Below are 23,171 nucleotides of genomic sequence, written 5' to 3'. Positions count from 1 at the left end.
AATTTGGCGATGTTATGCATACATGAATGGTATTATAATTGGGAAAGTTTGCTTTTGAACTTTAAAAATAAAATATTATGACTCAAGTGTTATATAACTAGGGCGCATATTTCAATGCACTAAAAATCAAGAAAAATGTCTCGAAATACAACCTTATGCACTAAAAGATGACTAGACTTTATTTTCATTATTTGATAAACATAAACATTTGACTTTTACATCTATTTCATTAACCTTACATGGTAACATTATGATAAACCAATTTTGAAAGTTTATTAATTATATTAGGTTAATAAAAATTATAATAGCCCATCCACTGCCGTAAATATACGTACAGACCGTATACTGTATAGTACCTACAACCTACTTACCAAAGAAATATATTTGCCAAAGCAAAATAAATAATTTTTAACGCTTTTTAATTTTTGATATATATTTGATAATAATTTGATTTACGATAAAATTCAAAATATCCATTAATATATTATGGAAAATTGACAAAAAATTCATAAAATACAGAAAGATGCAAAATGATTAAATTTTAAATTCAAATTTGTACAACATCGGGTATTCACTCAATTTCTCATGTAGAGATTTTCTTATTTTAGTGTAATTCACAAACGAATAACTGTAGATACTTGAAATTTACACCATGTGCGTTTTTATCAATTTCTATACTTGACGAAATTTTCAAAATATATACATTTTAAAAACATTTTCAATTTTTAATATTTTTAGTTTTTTTTGTATAAATGTCAATAAAATATTATTCGTTGGGTCTTGAAACTGTATTATAATGCTCCTAATATATTGTTACAAAGGTAGTTGAAAGTAATAAAAATAGTTAATTAAAATTTTTTTAATAAGTATTCAAAGTTCAATTTTTGACAATATTTATAAATTTTATAGTTAAAAATGTACAAAATGCTTAGCTTTTATAGCTAAGGATTGAAAACGTAAAACAAGGTTATACGTAATTAACTTATTCTGTAACTAAAAAAAAAAAATTTAAAAACATAGTTTTTTTATAGTTATTTTATGTTCTAAATTGAACGAAATTACATATTAAGTAACCAAGAATAATGAATTTAGTTATTTTGTAGTAATTTAAAAATATTATTCGTTGGTACTTGTATTTCTCATTTATATTATTATTTACAAATATTGAAGTATGATAATATGCAAATAATATTAATTCAACTTACTAACTACCGTTTTAATAATAACAATATAAATATTATATAAAATATCCTAGGCTGACAAACCGCTCGGTCTCTGTTCAGAATCGTTTTTCGTATGCAATGATATTATATCATTTAATTCATATTTAACACCACACATTAAATTGACCCACTTGTAACCTACTGTACAGCAGAGCAACACCCACTTGCCCACCTTTTTTTCCCCTGGTTTTTTTTTAAAACTTTTGGCCTCAAAAAGTGATGATAGACACAAAAAAAAAAAATCAATGAATAAAAAGAATTAATATTATTGTAAAATCAATATATTACTTGGAGCGATAAGAGTCTAAAATTAGTAGAAGTTAAATAAGGTAAATAAAATATAAGGTAGGTACTTGGAAAATAAATTTTAAATTATAAATGTTTTATATTGGTCATTGCCCATTGGACAATTAAAGTACGCGCATAATATTTCATATGCGCCTATTACCGGCTTTATTTTTACAATTAATTATACCTCAGACTTTAAACCTGAAAAAGTGGGCAAGTGGGCACTTGGCAACAAGTGAGCCATTGTAATGGATGGTGATAAATTTGAATTCGATGATATACCTAATGTCATTGACACTCATTGTACACGAAAAATGATTCTGAGCGAAGACGATCAGCGGCCAGCCTACGATACATAACTCAGTATATTTGATGATATTATTCAATTTATTTTTTCAATCCTTAGCTATTGAACATTTTATACATTTTTAACTACAAAATAATTTTTTAGTTTTAAAAGTAATACATTTTAATTAAAATTTGAACTTTAAATACTTATAAAAAAATTGGGACAATGTATTTTTAATATTTTTCAACCGATTCATACAATAAATAAACGATAGTGGTTAGGTTTTGGAAATGGAGTTACAATAATACATTATATTTTTGCTGTTCAGTTGTATATTTTATATTCATACACGGCCGCACAGATGATATATTATCCTGTCTAAATGTCTTTATACTTACCGAAAGTGGAAAAACTGTTTAGATATTCTCTCTTGTTCTTCAAAAACTTCAATACTCTTAGACAACAAATTTTTACGTCGATTTTCAGCGTCCTTTATAGTCGTAACCCAACTTTTCTAATTCGTTGCAAGCACAATAGGCTAATTTTTTCAGAGAAAACATTTTGTGGCTGTGAAAACATCAAAAAAATTATTATTTAATTATATACTATAAAAATATTATATAATTATTAGTATGTATCAATATCTAGTATTCGAACAATACTGTACTTAAGAAGAGAGGAATTCGGTCGGTAAAATTCTAAAATAGCTTCAAATCGTTTAGTTTTAGTTATACCTAGTGTCAAATATAATATTTTATAATATTAAAACATACCTAGTAATAGTAATCACATGATATATTATGTTTTATTGCTAGACAATATCATTTGTAATATATTAAGTTATGTTATTAAAAATACCATCATTAAGTAAATATTCACAATAACATATTATGTACAAAGGTAGTGAAGGTCAAAGTACAAAGTAGGTACTACAACAGGGCGTCATTGGGGGGGGGGGGGGGGGGTGCAGGGTGTACATTTGCACCAACATTTTTTATAAACGCCTTCTTTGGCCTGCCAACAATAAATATAAGCTCCGATATACCTAAGTGTTATATATTAATATATTATATATATTTTATATTTTTTCAGTTTGTAGAGCGTGTATCAAAGACTAACGAAGAAATTAAAACATTAGAAGAGTCAACGAAAAATCAGTCTGAAAGCGAACTATGGAAAGTAGAGAGAAGTATACGACTGACAGCCTCAAATTTTGGAAAGGTTTGTAAACTACGATTAACAACGTCAAGGAAAAATACTGTTAAAAGTATATTATATAATACATTTTCCGGTAATTTATCGACAAACTATGGCATCGAAAATGAACCTATAGCAAGAATTTCCTTCGAAAAAGTGATCAACTTAAAAATTAAACCGGCTGGTTTATTTGTTGATAAAACATATCATTTTTTGGCTGCAAGTCCTGACGGGCTAATCGAAGACGATGGTATCATAGAAATTAAATGTCCATACACTATTAAAGATCTCACACCTGAAGATGCTATCCAAAATGGAAAATTGAAATTTGCGACAGTCATCGATGGAAAATTAAATTTAAAAACAAATGATAATTACTATTATCAAATACAAGGACAACTACACATAACACAAAGAGCTTACTGTTATTTCGTCGTGTGGTCATCCAAAGGTACGTAAATTATACTTATATAGTTTTATAGGTATCCTGTCAAAATGTCATGGTAAAAATATCGTGGAATAACTTGCGATACCAAGTAAAATAATATTTTGTACTAAGCTAATAACTACGTGAAAAATGTACAGCTTCAGTAGTTATTCATTTTTTATTTACAATTTACAATATAATTCTTACATTATTGCCGCCACATTTTGACGAGGATCCAGTGTTATACACATACATTTTACAATATTACTTGATTCACTAAATATTTCATATATCGTTCTCATTTACGTTTTCAGGTATGTTGTACCAAAAGATTGTACGAGATGACGTTTTTTTCGAACTACGAATGCAGCAACAGTTGATTTCATTTTACCATGACCATTTGTTACATGAAATATTAGATTCCCGTTTTAATCGTGGTTTACCCATTAGAGATTAATTTTTAGCTTTTTTCGTAGTTATAATGTAATATATTTAATTAAAATAACGACTTCAATATTATTATGTATTATTAAGTATTTGATAAAAAATAAATTATATTAAATGTAAAAATTTTAAAATGTTTAAATACTACCTATTCCTATTTCTTATACTATATATTATATTATTGTAATGTATTAAAACTAAATCCAAGTGGCAAGTACAGTCATAAATCATAATTAACCCTAATATAAATTATTATCGGTAAATATTGTAATTATAAAAACATTAAAATCCCCACAATGGTTTTACGATAAAGACGCGATAGCGACCGCGGACCCAACTCGCAAATACGCCCGCAGTATCAGTACTACCTGTAAGATAGGGCGGAAGGTGGTGGTACATATTTAGGACCGCACTCACACTAATAATCATTTACGACTAACACAAAGATTACGGGCGGCGACGACAAGATAAGAAATTGCCTAAATTGTTCCCCTTAAATAATAGCCACTAAGACCCGCCTTAAAAAAAAATAATAAATATTCTAGGTACTAATGGGTTTTATTTCCAAAAATGATCGATGTGGTTGTGTGGTTATATCATAGACATAATATAAAATAATAATAATATAATTATGTCTATGGGTTATATATATTTTTTATTCTCTACCATGATATTATTACCATCGAATATATAAATATCTGTGGGTATAATATTATGCTGGTATAGATTTCTTATCACGCTTCGGTATCTCCCTACTCGTTATAATAAGAAAACAACATGATATATAATTCCCATCAAAAGGGAAAAATTGTCTAAAAATAGCAACCAAAATTGCTTACATTTTTAACCTTGTCACTTACTTTCTACGGTAGAAATGATATTCTATGGTAGAAATTCTACCACCTATTTTAGTTAGTACGTCGAGAGTACGATTGTTCTAGTCGTGATCGAGAAAGAAGTGAAATACTTAATAATATATATTATATAATAATAATAATATTTGCTTAATATTTAATATTATACAACCCGACAACCGCCAAGTGTCAGTATTTAAGTCCGTTTAGTGGTTTCAGTTTCTATAAATATATTAATGTTATATTTTTGTTTTTATAAATATTTATTCAACTGATAAATTATCATTAATTATTAAAAGTTTTTTTTTTAATTTTACGAGTGTATTAAGTATTTTCTATTATGAACGAACAAAGAAAGAAAAGGAGGTGCAGCTCGATTATGAGTATTAAGTGTTAAGAATTTAAGTTGTTAAATTAAAATTAGATGTGGAAAAATTTAGAAATATGAATTAAGTATATTGTGCCATTTTGAACAAGGTAACCCATAAAACAAATTTCAGTTTTATAAACGCTTAAAACGCTATATTATTTATTTTGAGTGTGCAGGGAGAAAAAATGTATAGGTTAGGTTCGATTAAGTTCTATTAACGTGCTTTATATCCATAAATTTGCTTACCAAATACAACTGGCATCCACAATATAATATAAACTTATTAAAAGTACCTATACATAGTTCTTCAAAAATAGTAATAATATTGTGAAGTTTTCATACTAATATAAGTGACGTATTAAATACATTTTACAAATATTCTACAGTTTTTGTCCCTACTAGACCCCCCCCCCCCACTAAAGAAAAAAAAAGTTTTCTACGTGGCCTGGTAACAATTTGAATGGCCTGCAAACATTTTCGCACCAACAAAAAAAAAGTTGAAATGACGCCCCTGTACTACAGGTAGATTATTTCACATTAATGTACTATTTACATTAAAATAATAATATGATTTACCATTATACCATTTATTATTATATATAGGTATTTACATTGTTTTATTTGAAATGTTAAACAAACTATTTTCTTTGACATTAAATTATACTATTAGAAATATTATTACAAAATATATGAATTACATATTATTAAATACAATGTATTATTTACATTACAATAATACTTAATTATAATAATAATTTGTAAAATTGTTTTCAATAAAAATATAACACACTTATGGGGACGATTCGACCTTCAAAAAATTGCATAAAACGCCACTCCAAACGGATTATCTCGCGTAAAGTATTCCGGTGTCCTGTATACTTAGCCAACAAGCTCAAATCCGAATAGGTAGCCATTATCTTAAATAGTTAACAATTTTTGTTTTTAACTTTTTGACGTAGTCAGTTAAAATTTTAAATAATCAAAAAAAATGAAATTCTGCAAAACAAAACATAACGATTAACAAAATATATTATGTATCATTATTCATTAAACACAACATAACGCAAAACGTAATTTATAGATAATAGCATTAAACGAAAAATAACGCAAAACGTAATTTATAGAATATAATTGAACAACAAATAACACAAAACGAAATTTTTTAAAACTATTTATTTAAAAGGTCTATTGGTTTCGTAAAACATTTATTTCAAGCAAACAATCTAGAATTGATTGTATATTCCGTATCAGAGCCATTACCTACCATCATTAGTCATTAGTTATTATTTTTAAATTAATAGGTTACTATTTTAAATAACGATAAACGCAAAACATGAATATTCAATGTTTGTATTAGTAATAATTTCTATACACGATACATTTTTGGAAATATTGCTCGTACCCATGTTATAGCACATTGTATGATTTGTATGTATATTTTTGTATAACAAAATTGTACCTATTTTATTACCTATTTATTATTATATTAATAAATTATGGGGGGACGGAGTGGCTGAGCGGACTAAGGCGTCAGCTGCGACGCAGTCGACCCGAGTTCGATTCCTAGGCCATGGGCGGCATTTTTCTTCGGACGAGTCACGGTGTCCGGAGAACAAGTGTCGCCATCCACCACCCGGGCATGGCAGATACCTACAGGTGCCCAATCAAAAATTCTGCCAAACTAAACATATACGTGTTCTTCCCCCTACCTACCTAACCTACAGTAAAAACTAAAAAAAACATAGCTAATGACCTCAGCTGCCGGGCTCAAGATCAAAAAAAAAAAAAAATTATGTAATTGATAATAATTGTTATAATAGGCATATTATATTAGCATTAAGCGTGAATATTATTAAAGTTATTCGATCTTACGAATTGTATTGTAAACTGTTCACTGTATGTCTGTATAACAATTATACGTAGAACATATTCATAATAATATACTTTAATTAAATTATAATAATTAAACTAAATCTAGTTAAGCTTAACTTTTTTAAGCCATGCTAATTTATTAGTAATCACAAAGATTATTATTTCTAATACTAATAAGATGTTTGTACAAGTTTTATTTTGACAATTTGAACTATTATATGTTAGTGTTAATACATATTAAAACTAAAATTAACATACATATTATGTTATTAAAAAACTATTAGGTGCCTATATTTAATGTTGTTTTATTTTACTAATAAGTATTATCTATAACTATATTTATTAAATTTGACCAGTGTTGGGTAAGTTACTTTCAAAAAGTAATTAAGTTACTTTACTCGTTACTCAAATAAAATTGTAATGAAATTACTTTAGTTTTCAAATAAAAAAGTAACTCATTACAATCTAGTTACAAAAAAAAAAAAAAAATTTTTTTTTCAAATTTTTTGGCAATTATTATTCTGTAGGCAATAATGTAATTTTTTATAGAAATACATTACCTATAGATAAAAAGGTATAATTTGAAAAAGATGTATAGTTAATACATATTTACATAAAAATAGTAATTACTTATGAATTATGAATATTAAAAAATAGTACTAATTAATTGAACCTTCTTATCAATGGCAATTAATCATTATATGAATAGTTAAGTATATTATGTATTAATGTCACAAACTCACAACATAAACCTTAGGTATGTAAAAATAAAATCATAATACATATAAAACACAATTAAATTATAAAAAAAAAACCGTTTATAAATGCCAAAATATGGCTATAATGATTTATAACCGCACAATGTATATATTTTGATTTTATTTAGTTTTCAAAAAAATAATGTTTTATATTCTAATGTAAATTCTAAATATAGTAATAAATAATAAATTTAATATATATTATATTATAATATATACTATATTATAATAAAGTAATAAATTTAATAGTTTTTGTGTAACACTAAATTCTTTATAAAACCTGCATAGTTTAGGGGCGTATAAAACTTAATAGTCCACGCTATAGATTAGCGATATTATTATTTTTATTTTTATTCATAGGAAACGTTCTGCAAAGGTACCTTAGGTTCTTATATTTAGAGGAATCAAATTATATATGAAATTTAATTAAGTGTTCTCGTGATAAATTCTATTGTCTTGGTTTTACCGCCGCGGTGAGCGGTGAAATGTATCCTGCATAAATTCACCGCCACCGCCACCACACACTGACATGTCACCCCCCTAGACAAATGTGAAATGATTGTAATTTTTTGTAATTGTAAATAATAAATTATTTTTACTGATATTATAATACATGACATATTACATAGATACATCGTTTATCTATGTTTCTATTTATTTTATGTTTTTTAATAAATTCAATTTGGTTGGTTCCCAGTTATTTTTTTATGATATTGTCACCCCCGGGACCATTATCGCATTATAATATAGTAAAGTGTCACCGCGCCGCTACGACTCGCCTCCCCCGTCGTTGAAGTCCACCAATTGAGATTATTCTCGTCGCGCTGTAGATACAACAGGTAGCACACAGGTCACCGCCGAAAATGTGCTACGAGAATAAATTATCGCACAATAATAATAATAGGCAATAGTCACGTCGGTACTCATATCAATATAATCATAATAATATAACCCGTATAACATGTATAACACACATTTGTGTGCACCACGGACCGCCGCACCATGCAGTATACTATATACCTATAAACTAATGGACAGCGCTTAGAGAGAGAGTGGTCAGGGGTGCGATATAGAGTAAAAGAGAAAAGAGAACGTGGGGGATATATAGTATTAGTTTCATACGTCAATGATTACCCCCTTTATGTTCTTTCTCTCTTTTCTCTCTTTGTTCTTTCTTTCTCTTATATGATTGCCTTGCATTGATGGCAGGGCGGAGTGGAATGCGCTGTCCATTAGTTTATAGGTCTATGCAGTATACAGTATACACGCAAGTACGCGACTCACGTTAGATGCTCAGCCTTCGTTTAATTATTTTAGATTATTCTTATCGCATTGGAATAATTACCGGATTAAGAAGATATTTTCTTCAAATATTATATTTTCAAACACAATATTCTGTATTACAATTCTGTAGGTAAATTACTTCGAAAGAAATATAGACCATCGTGATTCCTATTTTGTTACTATAAGAAGTATAATTACAAATATAATTTTATTTTAAAAATGTACTCGGCGAGTGCGGACGCACCTACCTATGTGAATTTTATATTTTGTGGATTCAATTTACTTCGCTTTTATAAATACATACCCGCGCGCGCACATGCGCACACACATTCACACACACACACACACACACACACACACACACACACACACACACACACACACACACACACACACACACACACACACACACAACACCGCATGCACATGGCAGTGGCATGAGAAGACATTTTTCAAGGCCGTGGAGGGGATGAGAGGTGGGGTTCAACGGTTAGTGACTTAGAGAAATGTGTGAATTTGAATTACGATCTTTTTTTTTGAAAGTGTGTTATTATAATATGACGGCCTAATATTATTAATGAATAACAAAACATTTTATTAGATAGGCCACTGTAGTCACTATACAGCGTATCATCCAAAACTGAACTATTTATAATTATATATTTTATATTACTTTTTTGTTGAGATTTTTACTGGTAAAATTATAGTTCTATAGGTGTTAAATATTTAACATTTAAGTAGACTACAAATATATTTATTTAAATAACTTTACATAACTTTACATAACTTTATATTTATTTGTACCTTTACACTTCTGTAAACAAAGGTGAACAGTAATTGCCAAATAAATTGGTGAGACGGCGGCGCTTCAATATTTATTTATTAATGTAATATGGAAACTACGGAATATACTGATTTAGAATTTAGATGGATATATAATACTAATTTACGTCACTGTTTGTTGTTAAGTACTAATATCCAATTGCGGATAAATCCTGGTTTTGCGGTTTCGCGCTGCAGCCTTGGGGCCAAGTTATCTGGCAACGACTGAACCATTATAATCGTTTAAACTTGGGACTTATTTAATAGGCAGGTAATAATATTATGTTCATTACATTTCTATAAGATTAATAATTTTAAATGTTTTACCCAGCACATTTTTATTTTTATTTTACGGAAAAAGAATTTGGAGACCCCGGCACTATTATTATTTTATTATAAATTGTACGCATATACACTATTCCTTAGAACGAATCGTAAACGCTTGTTGTTCTTTGTATGGTTTCAATGAAAAGAATTTGTATGGTAGAATATGTACGACGTCTCATGGATAACTACTCTCGTAACGCGCACGCAGGTGCGTCGTCCTGGCACCCGTAAATCGTCAAAACCCTCCCTAACATATCTCATTTTTTTGTACCCGATTTGTACCCATTTGAACCCTCCATAAAAAAATTTGTACCCCTCTCCCTTTTACGCAAAATCAAATCTCCCTTCCGGGTGCTGTAACGACGTCGTCCTGGCACCCGGAACCACCAAATGTTAACCGATCGATTTCGGACCTATCTCATTTTTTTGTACCCGATTTGTACCCATTTGAACCCTCCATAAAAAAATTTGTACCCCTCTCCCTTTTACGAAAAATCAAATCTCCCGTCCGGGTGCTGTAACGACGTCGTCCTGGCACCCGGAACCACCAGAAGTCAACCGATCGATTTCGGACCTATCTCATTTTTTTGTACCCGATTTGTACCCATTTGAACCCTCCATAAAAAAATTTGTACCCCTCTCCCTTTTACGAAAAATCAAATCTCCCGTCCGGGTGCTGTAAAACGGTCATACTGGCACAATAAAGACTATTGGATGCGCAGTGCTTGGTGTTTTTAAAAATCTTTGTTTTTCGGTTTACCTAAATGTTCCTCCTTACACATGGATGGTAGTAGCTAGGTAATTACATTATATTACCATTGTATACGAGTATATAAGTATGTATATTGTTATTTGACAAAATCACTTTGTTGTATTTTACTGAAAGAAATGTTTAATTCTTAAGTTTAAAACAATATCACGTTTTGCTACAGCAATAATGGCTTAAAAAATAAATTACAATTTTTTAGTGATACCTATAAGTTATTTGGATCTATATAACTATTCTTAAAAACCTCTACTTAGTATTCTCTGTTCTTAACGAATATTAATTAAAAATGTATATAATATATATTATTTTCATCATGGCAAAACGAGTGAATAACATAGTGTTTTTTTAAATCGCTGTAAAAACATAACTGATTATATTTACTGATATATATATTAACTGATATATTTTAAAAATATATTTTATATAGCAGTTTTGGTGGTGATAAGAATAACTGATAACTGATAAGGTGACACAAAAAAATTTTTACGATGTGTTGAAAAAACCGAATTTATGGTAACGGTAAGTAAAATTAAAAAAATACGGCCATCTCAGGGAGATTACCAGAATAAGTATTTTTTTTTACGAAAAATTATTGTATTGTAAGGACCAACATTTATAAAATCTTTTGCAATAAACTGGACCAATAATTTATTTATCACAAATAATTTAAATGATTTTAACTTAAAAAATAAAACATTTTAAATTTTAAACTATTCAAGTAATAGTTTTAGATGCACTTCTTAATGATGTATTTAAAACTAAAATCTGTGGTCAATATTTCTAAGTTTCAGGTTTAGAATAAATAATATATTGTTAATAATAACATGTATGAATTATTTATTTACAAATCTAAATTAGGTTAGAACAAGTGTAAAAGAACAATATTTAATTTACAATATACTAAAACTACCTAACATTATTATACAATTTTAATTTTTAATATTTGTTACAATCAAAACTTAATATCATGTACGGGGTACTAGGTTCGGAAAAAATACAATGGATCAAATGTGATAATGTACTGAAAATTCAAAATTGTAATATAATGATTATAAAATGATAAAGAAATTTACTTTATCATAGATTTTAACTTATGGATTAAATGTATAATATACTAAAATATCTACATTTTACATTCTACATTTTATAAATTTCCAAAATAATAAGAACCCGGTTGTTTATTTGATATCTTGAACTATAAAAATAAATTATATAAAAAAAACAGTTTGTAATAAAAAAACCTAACCAAATAGAATATAAATTTCTTTTTAAATTATTTTAATATGATATTATGTAAAACATAATTTTCAATTTGACTTGGGCTACTTATCAATAGGATAGGTTTTAGATTCTGAGTGAAACGATGAATTTATTGATTTTACAATGATGTGTTGTTTTTTTATTGTTTTTTTGTGTCTGTTATGTCATCACCTTTTAGGTCAGTAAAAGTGCTTGGATTTTCTTCAACAGTATCTTTACCAGACTTTATTATGTCACTAATCAGAGAGTACATTAATCTATGATGGACTAAGGCGCGTACACTCCCGCTGACAGTTACGGACGGGTATTTCCTATTTCCACGGCATTGCGTACCTATATTTTCATATTTATTTTGTCCTTTTTAATTATTAAAACAATGTTATTAGTTTTTACTTTTATTATTTTGTACCTGGTTTTGACTTTTGTTTTAATGTCCATCTTTAATTTTCAATTTACAAATTTAAGACTTTAAAAATACGCCCACGAAAATTATACGCCCGGGGATAAATCCCTGACTTCCCCCCCCCCCTAGATCCGGCCCTTGTGAGTAGTATACATTTGTATGTTCACAGTACGTTTTTTTGATTTTGTCAAATAACAATATACATACTTATATACTCGTATACAATGGTAATATAATGTAATTACCTAGCTACTACCATCCATGTGTAAGGAGGAACATTTAGGTAAACCGAAAAACAAAGATTTTTAAAAACACCAAGCACTGCGCATCCAATAGTCTTTATTGTGCCAGTATGACCGTTTTACAGCACCCGGACGGGAGATTTGATTTTTCGTAAAAGGGAGAGGGGTACAAATTTTTTTATGGAGGGTTCAAATGGGTACAAATCGGGTACAAAAAAATGAGATAGGTCCGAAATCGATCGGTTGACTTCTGGTGGTTCCGGGTGCCAGGACGACGTCGTTACAGCACCCGGACGGGAGATTTGATTTTTCGTAAAAGGGAGAGGGGTACAAATTTTTTTATGGAGGGTTCAAATGGGTACAAATCGGGTACAAAAAAATGAGATAGGTCCGAAATCGATCGGTTAACATTTGGTGGTTCCGGGTGCCAGGACGACGTCGTTACAGCACCCGGAAGGGAGATTTGATTTTGCGTAAAAGGGAGAGGGGTACAAATTTTTTTATGGAGGGTTCAAATGGGTACAAATCGGGTACAAAAAAATGAGATATGTTAGGGAGGGTTTTGACGATTTACGGGTGCCAGGACGACGCACCTCGCGCACGCGCGCACTCGGATTCCATATTATGCTGTAGCTGCATTCAACAACCTTACATTATCGGCATTCGGCGCAGGTGTCGGTTAACTGGTTTCTAGGTATCTGGTATCTTGTTGATGATACAATGGCGGTGGCGCGGAGTGACCAAACCGACAGAATAAAATAAATAACACGTGAAGCGAGTTAAGATTGTTTTAGGGAAGCGAAAGAAGGGTTTTATTATTGAGTGTATTTTTTAATGACTGTAAGACGTGAGGTATGACACAATATGTTATTCTAAGAGGACTTCTTAACTCTTTAAAATTTAAATATAATAAAAAGCCTATGTTGTTACCTAAAAGTTTAATAATATGTTAATTCACTCTAATATCCAAATTAACAGCACACTATTGTAACTGTCAAACGAAATTTTGCTACCTATGTCGTCCGTGTGTAAGACGGAGACAACACATTCGGGGGCGACATCCTCTTAATAAAATGAAGACACAATAAAGTGACAACAAGATTAAAATTAATAAATAAAAACTAACCATAATTATATGCGTGTTACACAGAATACAAAACTTTTCGAAAGTTAATAGGTGTATATTGATAAAAATCTTAGTTCGTATTTCTTTGATATAATGCAAAACAACGTAGTACAAATAAACTATGTAGGTACCAATACAATAATATGTAGAATATGTTGCTGACCTTGCAACAAAAAATATTTCAACCCCTACTTTAAATAACATATCTTCCATGGACATAATAAACTCTATTAATGAAAAAATAATCTCAATTTGGCAAAACCAATGGAATTTAATACCAACAACTAACAAACTCAAAAACATTAAAAAAGATATCAAAAGGTGGCACACCTCCCCTGAATTTAACAGACGCCAAGACACCACAATCACCCGTATCAGAATCGGACATTCCGCACTCACACATTCATACCTTATCAGTAAAGAGGCCCAACCAATATGCAACACATGCAACCAAATACTAACAATTAAACACATAGTGGAGGAATGTGCACTATACACCTCAATACGCACCGAACTGAAGATGCCACCCAATGTTGCAGAAGCACTCGATGAACACAACACATCAAAAATCATTAAAATAATGTTTAGGTGTATAAAATATTATTTAAAAAATACAAAGTATTACAATTCATTTAATATGGCCCGTTACATATGACCACTTGTAGAGACATATACACACGTAGAGTGACCTGTTGCGTTGGCGGCCTGTATACGGACGGTAGTGTGTCGTCTGAGCCAGTATAATGGATCCAGGAGGAGGAGATAATCACTACGGGCACCCAAAGACGTACAAAGAACTCGTATATTATAATAAGTACCACCTTGTATTTATAAATATTATCATTCAAATTTTATTTTTTTTATAATTATTAATTATTATTTTTATAGATGTATCCAACAGTTAGGTATAGCTTTGGGGATGTTTTTTTTCTATAGATTCAAATAATATTTTAAGGATTATAATATGATAGTCATTCTCGTTCGTTATTAATTATTTAGAGAGTGGCTATCATTACAATAGGTACTACATAGTGTTATATTTATTGAACGAGTACACAATATTATATTCTACAGACTTCAATATTTTAATATTTTATAGTGTAGGTATAATCAAACCGGGTTTAGATTCTATTTCGACTTTCGTACGTATAATATACGTCTCTGAGAAAGTAAATTGTTATGAGTTTTTGAATTGATTCTGTATTAATCCAAAATAAGTCTGGGTTTAAACTATAATATTTTAACTCCCTCATTCTTATCGTTTAAATACCTACACATATAAAGGTTAAATATTATAAATTTTCAGAAAATAATGATGCCTAAAATATGACGCCCCGCGCGATCGCAATCTCTATTCTCCCCTTATATACGTCACTGCTTACTGTGCACACCGTCGCGACGTTGCCGATTTATTTCTGTGTTCATTTACGCGAATCCCGCTCAACTAATATCGTTTGGGTAAGATTTACATCTGACTGTATTTTAAAGTTTAAAATATGTACACGAATAGCAGAATATATTATATATTATAATAATACTATATTCCCCATAATATGCCGTCCGTTTTTGTGTGGTATGCAGTGTAAATATATTGATGACGTATAAGTTATAGGTATAAATGTATTTTATTATTATTTACGAAATTTCAAAACGTTGTCGTACAACGAAGATGAACAACAATTATTGTACAGTCTCCCCTACCGGCCACACCCCGTCAGACCACATTACAATTCCCGCCCGACCCTCTTTTACCCACACACGACGCATCGACTACAACATTCCATGCATTTTTGTACTGAAAATATTTGTAATGTCGCCATCGTGTTCGACGAATTATCGATAGTGAGATTTTGTGTAATAGAATAAAAAGAAACCCATAATATCATCGGAATTCTGCAAAATAAGTACTTACGCACTTGAAAAGGAAACGTTTTAATCGTTTTACATAGTGGTAGTTGAGCAACCCGAAGAATTTTTAATAGAGATTTTATGATAATATTGTATAATAATATTATAATATTGTTTTATATTATAATATATATATAATTTAAGGCTTTCTAGTGTATATTACGTAAATTCTTGTATACTGTTTTATCACTTGCGTACCTAGTTACCATAGTTCTTATAAACATGAACCCCTAACATTTATAATGAGAATTGTTAGTAGAAAAAATACAATATTGTAGGAATAGGAATTTATTTTATTTCATTTCTATATTAAAATAACAAAGAATGGATAAAAAAAAAACACCTATGTTTACATTCACAGTTGATATTAAAAATAGGTACCAGAAAAATACCCACATGAAATAATATAGTATTTTTTTAAGCATTATTTAATGTAGTTATTTGTGTATTTGTTGTCTATATTTCAATTTTTAATAATGTTTACATTTTACTTTGTATTGAAAATAAAATAATGTCTAATATTTAAAAATAAAATTAGGGTTTAGGGATTATTCTACAATAATATTACCTATAAACTATGAAGGTAATTTTAAATTACACTACTGATCATAATACGCATACTATAGGATATTTTATATTTGAAGGAATTTAAAATATATTTATTGTTTTAGTGAATAACGTTTACAGTATAAATTGTATTAAATTTATTTATCTTGCGAGTAAGAGAACATTTAAAATACATTTAACATACTTTTTACTCGATTTATGTTTGCAGGCAAACATATGATTTTCATAAAATACTGGATTAGAACTCTGTGAAACTAATAAACTGTATTATAATTTACGATGTAATAAAAATAATAATATATATTCACATAGATACAATAATGTTACCTATCTATTTTATTTTACTGGCTACTACACTAGTGTGCTTAGTACTTCAATATACAGTGTAACCTCGATAACTCAAATGTCTACAACTCAAATTTATTTTCTGCCCCCAACCGATTTGAGTTATCTAGGTTTCCATGTACTTCAATACAATTATTTAAGCAGCTAAAATCAGAATTTACCAACATAAAGCATCTTCTATACTCTGTCCTGATTATGAGTGCCCGAATTCGAGAATGCATACTGAGCCGCCTAGAACTGTTGAACCCCCGGACGAGATCAGACGCTCTGTGATTGGTTCAGGGTTTTTGTCTGTACGACTGAGCACTATTAATCTGGACAGAGTGTAGTTACTATTTAAAAATTGGCTCTTTCAAAGTTAAAATTTCTATTTTTAAATTTAAATTTTCAAATTCTATTATAATAATATGTATACAAAATTACCAAGATAACTATTTAAGAATCAATTCGACAATCCTTATAGATTAACTTAAGAAAGGAGTAGGAATTATGAAATATTTTTTTAAATATGCGTATTATGGTCTTTATAAAAAGCTATAAGTAGAATTCCAATTTTTTTATTAGCACAAATGAAAAATGCTCAAGTCTATACATATTAAAATATATAAAACATGCATTTTTAAATTGTATAACTTTAATTTTGTGTTGAATTTTTGGAATATTTCCTTCATAGTTCATAATTCATATTACATATTGTATTATCTATATATCCATTGTACAAAGTGATTAAAAGTATTAATATACTATAATATGTATCTAATATACAAATACATTTTTAAATGTTAATGTGTGGACTTATTATTGAATCAAAAATGTAATATTTATTATTTATTTGTTTTAAGGATTCTTCACTGTCAATAATTCAAAAACAACATTGTCAACATTCCGGATTAATCTAGAAAGTACTATTAAATCTAGACGAATCATTTCCATATCATATTCAGACCAGCTATCCTAAAAAAACAAAAAACAAAAATATTATTTATTTATTTTATTTTATAAATAACATACAGCTTTTAGAAAAGAATAATATTTAAAGTAGGATAAACAGTTAAGCGGACGTCGCACCCGTATGTATTGCCTTTGTCTTACACATGTATGACCTACCAATAAATTTTTGTTAGTTAGTTTCAATAGGGTGCTGTCAGTTTTGATATTAAAGTGAAATAACCTATTATTAAACTTTTAAGTAACAACATTATCAGTTCTTTCGTTGGTATTTTACATTATTTTAATTTTTAAGTGAGTTATAACTTATGAGTATGTACAACATTAATATTTGAAAACTCTCATAATTCACTTAAAAATTAAAATATTGTAAAAAACCAACAAGAGAACACAGATAATGTTGTTACTTAAGCTATAATCAAAAATCATGAATTTTGGTCTAAATTTTGTTGATAAAGATATTTTTTGTTTGAATAATGTAAAACTTGTTTTAACTCACAAGTTTACTCATTGATGGGAATGAACCCGTTCATTTTGTGTGAACTTGACCTGAATACGTTTAATTTTCAAGAACTAAGTTCTTATTATTAATGAATATAAATGTTTTTTGTTTGTTTATTGGCAGTTCAACTTTCATAGACCATAATTATGTTTATAACTAATATTTTAATTACACATTAGAGAAGAAAACATGAATTTCAGATATAGAATTTATATACAGAAAAAATGAAAATATTACAAATACTATTTACATATTGTAATTAATTTATAGTTCGAAGTTTGTAGTCTTTGTACTACAAATCATGGATAAAATATAATGCTGTAAATGAAGATTTAAAGTTTATAATTATATATTATACTGCGTGACTATATTATAGAACTGAGTATATTTCCAATGTGATATAAACAATTTATTTATAATTATAAAATTCAGTTATTTAAAAATAACTCTCCCATCACTGATTATATTTAATTAAAAACTTTTCAAAATGTATAATAATATTGTTTTAAGAATGGTCTAAGAATGCAGTTTTAATATTATGTTATAACACCTAAATATCTTTTTATTTTTCTTACGGATTATTAAAATTGTATGTGCCACCGGGTAAAGACTTAAAATATTCAATTTAACAGATATTTGAAAAACTATTTCTTAACAAACTCTTATTAGGTACTTAATTTCAAGGTAAAAAGATTTTTTATCTTTACATTTTAAAGATTTGTTCTACTATTTTTGTGAAGATATACAATATATAATTAGTAATGACTAATAACTATTATAAATTAATGTTAAAATGATTATTTTTTATCCTTATATTGTTTAATTTATTAGCTATTAAAGTTGTATAATATATACCCGGGTGTATGATTATGAATCGAGGAAATGGAATAAAAATTTCAAAAACAAAAGACGCATTTATTTATTTTTAAAAGGCAATTTGTTTATAATAATTTCCAAGTGTTTACACAATTGTACCAATAGCACAATCAAATTAATTACTTTCAAATGGTAAAAACTATATTTTTAATAGTTCTGGTAAAACTTTTTTGGTACTCGTCTAATATGCTACCAACCGCTACTTCGTTGGTGTAATATGCTACCCACCGTAAAATGATACCTACCAAAACGTTTACTGATTATTGATTAATAACAAATAAACAACAATATTAATAACAGTTTATTAATTTTCATTGTCAAGTACTTTATAATATTTCTATAAGGACCACCCATTTTTTTACGTTTACCAAATATTTCAACTGCTACATTTCTACAGAGATTATTCCAATCTAAAACTTTAGAGGACTGTAGCTAATAAACTAGCAAACTATAATTGATGATTTGATTACAAACATTTTCAGAAAAAAAGCTCTACCAGAATCCATTAAAAAATATAGTTGTTATCCTTTGAAAAATTAAAGTTGATTTTTCTGTTGGTACAACTGTGTGCTTAAAAATTGTAATAAAAAATTGCCGGTCAAAAATATTCATTTTGTGAAAGTTTAATCTAATAATATTGTTAGCTTAATTTTAAAACTGTATAATGTGTTATCATAACAAAATCTGCATATAAATTCTAATTTAAATTATTAAAGCTCTATAATATTAACTTAAACAGCACTACAATTTTGGTTAATATTTGTATATGTATTTGAAACAATATAAAAATTTAATTTTTTTAATATTGTCTGATTAAAATTTGTATTTATATTTATTAACTTTTTACTATACCTAATTTTATAATTTTGTAACAATCCTATGTATATCAATACCGAATAATGAATATAACCTGTCTTTTGGAAACCGACAAGATGGGCTGTCCGCTCAATAAAGTTGTTATAAATATATATATATAATTATATAATTGTAATATAATTATATATATATAAATTACATTTTTTTTTGAAATAGGTTTAATTTAATATTATGCATTGTAAACAGTATACAAATTACTAAAAAAAACTAGTATTTATGTCTTAAAAATATTATAATTATTCAATTCTATAAAAAACCATGTTTTATACATTTCAGTAAATCTCAGTAATAAATTATTTGACCTAATCTGGGTCTAATACAATATTGCAATATTATAGTGTTGGTTAACAACTATAGATAAAATGGAATGACAAATTTTAATAATTATTTAGTTATAAAATTCCATATTGAAAATTGTATGAATATTGGATGTGTATTATATACAAATTAAAAATAACAATGCAATATTTGGTAAATTGTAAACTTTATTTATGTTTACAAGACAATATTATTGTTAAAATTCGTGAATATTAAATATTCAACGAATAGGTTATTCATTAAAGAGTATTTTCAATTATCATTTTAATATTTGGAATAAATGATAAATGTATCATTGTAAATTAATTATTAGATCCTTAATTTAAGGGGTCTAAATAAAAATGATGGAATATTGCATGGATAATAAAAAATATACTATCAACTTGCATTCAATATCTATTCATTTCTTCAATTAAATTAAGTTTATACAATATCAAAATAATATTTTGTTATAATTTAAAGTGTAATTTAACATTAACTAGAGTATTACAAGATACAACTAAAATTTACCTGAATAATATCTTGTACATTACTATCTATACTGTCTGTTATTTCAATTTTCTTATAATTCCTCATAATAAGTTTTATCCTGAAAACAAAAAGTATATAAATTATAAAAACCGGTATTTAAAATTTCTTAACATTTAATGTCAGATCTCCTGGTTTTCCAATATATTTAATTTAAATAAAATTGTCCTAATTTGTTATGAAATAATATAGTGCAATTAATATTTTTAAAAAAAGTACAATGCCTACTTAATTATTTATTGTAACTAACTTAAAAAAGTACCTTTATTATATTATGGGATCTTTTGCAAACACACTATAAATATGTAAGTTTGTATGAGGATACCTATGTACTCAATTTTATATATTATTGCACATAATGATATTTTAAATTTTAGAATATTATTAATCAGCTAATCAAAATACAAACTCAAATATTTGTTTAACATTGCTCCATTATAATACAGTCGTTGAACTGGACCAATTGTACATTGTTACATTGCTTAAGTTATTTTTATTCTGCGTATGATGGAGTATTAGAAGTTGCATTTAATCACAGATGGCATAGACCTATTAAAGATTGTTATTGTTATACTTAATTATAATAATATGTACAATCTAAAGATAATGTCAGTAGACAGTCTAATATGTATATTGTATATAGGTATGATGGAAACTTATACTCTTTTTGTGAGCTCATATAAAAATATAATAGCCAATAAGATAAGCTCTGTATCTATCTTGTATTTTAATAATTGGTGTCTAATATTTTTGTACGAAAAATTAAAGGATAGCCAGAAACTATAATTATGACATGATGTAAGTATAAAATATATCATGTTGTCGGAATCGTCCATAATACTATTTTTTCGTGTGTGAATATTTTAAGCATCAGCGGGGTTTGTTCCCAAGGGAAGAGCCAACGCCCAAGTATTACTTTTACACAGTGTAAAACTCACTTGACTGCAAAAACCGACAATGATTTATACCGGCTCTCCAAAGTTCACCGCTTTAAGCTTTTGAATCGTGACGACGTAGTGAAAACGATGTCGATAACAGACTAAGGTCTTTACTCTTTCTTCTATCAGAATTCGGTCAAAACTTACAGATTTGGTTTGATGACATGAAAATCGATGATGGCGTCGTGAAAAGTGACTTGCGCCTGTGTGAGTAGTTGGCGGCGGGGCGTAGGGCGGCTTAGTGAATAGTGCTGCAGTGATGCTATTGTCGCTCGACTAAAATACTATAAATAAATATTAAAATAAATACTAAATAAATTATATTATTATACCTACTTAATGTCTTTATGTTATATTATGACGTCAATACTATCATAGGTACTTTATTTTTTTTTTGATAAAACCATTTCTTTTTTAGTTGTTATCTTTGTATTTCATGCCTGGACCGGCCTGCACTGGGGAACATGCACTCATGGGGGTGGCTCATTGATTATTGATTATTGTCTACTGACATTGTCCTCGTAGTATATTGTGTTGTCTCCGTCTTACAAGTGCGTAACATAGACAATTTTACGCTGCAGATAAACTATAACAACACTATTCTATTACTCAAACTAACAACACGACAAAAATAGGGACAAATATCTTTAATTTTACTGCTTCAATACGATTTTACCAAATATCTATTTCTATGAAAGCCACTGCAAACGTGTTATTTTTAATGATCTGTATTTAGACGAATCTTTCGTTCTTTAATCTTTGTAGTCACTGCTCGTCTTTATACCTATAGGTTTTAAGTGGTATTACGAATCATTAGGTAGGTAGGTAGGTAGTGTGTGTATACTAACCAACAATCATTCGCATCATCCATATTGCAGCAGTATGGGGCATATAATGGTTCAGATTATTATGCCTAATTTTACAGTATATGCACTGAACTATAACATGTAGGTATAGTAATAAAAATAAAAATACCCGGAAAAAACCTCAGACGAACGATCCCGGAAAAAAAATTCCCGACCCTAGGAAATATAACTCCCAGACCACAATATTACCGACAACCACATGAAATTGATTGATCAAATATTTTTTAAAAGCTAATTAGTGTAATATTTGTAACTAAATATTAAAAATGTGGTAATTAGTTACACTAATTCATTTTTAAAAAATATTTACTTAATCATTTTCATGTGGCTGTCAGTAATATAAATGTTACGGGTAAAGTCCAAAATTGGATAATATACACATTATCTGGATAATGTAGACATTAGCCAATTTCGAACTTTAGCCGAGAATAAAAACTATTGGGAAATGGATTATGTGTACATTACCTGGCTAAAGTAACTTTAGCCTTCTTGTTATGGCTAATGTAAAATATTATTAATACATTCATAATATATATTTATTTCA

The 23,171-nt window shown here is 28.3% G+C and overlaps 1 protein-coding gene and 1 long non-coding RNA gene across 2 annotated transcripts; one reads left to right on the top strand and one right to left on the bottom strand.

Annotated features, from left to right (window-relative positions):
* Window positions 1-22: 22 nt before the first annotated feature.
* LOC132948859 (uncharacterized) lies at window positions 23-3,921 on the top strand. Its single transcript, XM_061019537.1, has 3 exons — window positions 23-46; window positions 2,893-3,448; window positions 3,739-3,921. Exons 1-3 carry the CDS (start codon window positions 23-25, stop codon window positions 3,879-3,881), a joined length of 723 nt encoding a protein of 240 aa, XP_060875520.1. The 3' UTR covers window positions 3,882-3,921.
* A 12,236-nt stretch (window positions 3,922-16,157) lies between these two features.
* On the bottom strand, window positions 16,158-22,899 carry LOC132935069 (uncharacterized). Its single transcript, XR_009663152.1, has 4 exons — window positions 22,098-22,899; window positions 21,762-22,045; window positions 20,806-20,884; window positions 16,158-17,729 (listed from the first exon to the last, which is right to left on the bottom strand). It is a non-coding gene; the product is annotated as an uncharacterized LOC132935069 (long non-coding RNA).
* Window positions 22,900-23,171: the final 272 nt, after the last annotated feature.

This window comes from Metopolophium dirhodum, chromosome 1 (genome assembly GCF_019925205.1).
Source record: "Metopolophium dirhodum isolate CAU chromosome 1, ASM1992520v1, whole genome shotgun sequence".
Taxonomy (NCBI): domain Eukaryota; kingdom Metazoa; phylum Arthropoda; class Insecta; order Hemiptera; family Aphididae; genus Metopolophium; species Metopolophium dirhodum.
The sequence above is the reverse complement of the archived record's forward strand: the minus strand, read 5'-3'. Positions and strand labels throughout refer to the sequence as shown.

Excerpts from the sequence above, each read along its gene's own strand:
- LOC132948859 (XM_061019537.1), top strand. The coding sequence starts at position 23 with ATGAATGGTATTATAATTGGGAAA. Across the intron at positions 47-2,892 it reads ATGGTATTATAATTGGGAAA|TTTGTAGAGCGTGTATCAAA; the intron begins GTTTGCTTTTGA and ends ATATTTTTTCAG. Across the intron at positions 3,449-3,738 it reads CGTCGTGTGGTCATCCAAAG|GTATGTTGTACCAAAAGATT; the intron begins GTACGTAAATTA and ends TTACGTTTTCAG.